The 1,066-nt window shown below is 46.2% G+C and overlaps 1 protein-coding gene across 1 annotated transcript in view; it reads left to right on the top strand.

Annotated features, from left to right (window-relative positions):
- Positions 1-945: 945 nt before the first annotated feature.
- Positions 946-1,066, top strand: part of T265_01455 (hypothetical protein) — a gene marked incomplete at both ends in the record, with an annotated part of 2,900 nt that continues 2,779 nt past the window's right edge. Inside the window, one exon of the mRNA XM_009165481.1 lies at positions 946-1,055. Coding sequence (XP_009163745.1) covers positions 946-1,055 — 110 coding nt within the window. The remainder of the gene's footprint in view (positions 1,056-1,066) is intronic.

The raw sequence follows: 1,066 nt of genomic DNA, 5'->3' as shown, positions 1-1,066 counted from the left end.
CCCCTCATCTGCCGTCATTTTTTTGCGATTTGTTTTAATCGATCTCTTCTGAAAATTATTGGCGCACATTCGGCTTTGAATTTCGTCTGCTATGGCTTCGGAAGTGGCTTTCTTTGAGAAATTTGCGAGTACATCCTTTTCATCCTTCCCGGCGTTTGAGAAGATCTTAAATGAATACATGAAGGATAACTTTGTGATATTTGTGAGTTCATCCAGTAATCGAAGCACCAACACTATTTTACGTTACGAATGAGTGTACTAAAAATGCAGCGGGCGCCCTACAAGACCAACGGAAAGCCGTGGAATCCGAAGAAGCTAGTGAGCCGAGAGCATTTTCTAATAAAAAGTACGCGAAACACCAGCTGTCCAGTGCGGTTTTGTCCACGGAGGCAAAGGAACCAACTGGCAGTGACCTCTTATTTTCTGGAACACAACCAAAAACTGTCAAATTTCTGTACGATCGGCTTCCAGTCAATCGACGCCTAACCGAAAACGAGTTGGGCACATGTCAGGCCCTGATGAGATATGGAACGCCGTCATCTGAGGTGCGGCAGTTTGTGGCGGATGGATTGGGAAAGATTCTTACAACTAAGGATATACACCACTACTGCCGAAAGTGCCGATCGGCTATGTTGAGTAGGTGCCGAATGGTTGGGTTTTAATGTACCAGACGATATGCCTTCAGTCCTGGCAAAACTTCGGGAGGCCGGACGCGTCCTTGTGTGTCAGGGAGAGGAAGGTCACTATAGCCACATATGTTTCTCCCGATGGCAGCAGATAGCGCATAGATAGCAGATACTACGCTTTCCAGATGTAGTAAATGTGGACGGGAAACATGCAACCAACCGCCTTGGGTATGTTTTATAAAGCGTCTAATATTGGGCATTTAGATAATAACTATACACATTCTTGATAACCGACGGCGTCGGAACTGGGCGTCCGGTTATGTGTGCGTTCGTAGAGAGTGAGCAGTTTGCTCCCATGCGTAAACTGTTCGGCTTATTCAAACAAATGATGGGCAAAGCATATCCGGTCAGGACCTTTGTAATGGACAAGTTGGTGGCGC

The sequence above is a fragment of the Opisthorchis viverrini genome (assembly GCF_000715545.1).
Source record: "Opisthorchis viverrini unplaced genomic scaffold opera_v5_15, whole genome shotgun sequence".
NCBI lineage: Eukaryota > Metazoa > Platyhelminthes > Trematoda > Opisthorchiida > Opisthorchiidae > Opisthorchis > Opisthorchis viverrini.
This window is presented reverse-complemented; position numbering and strand designations above follow the sequence as displayed.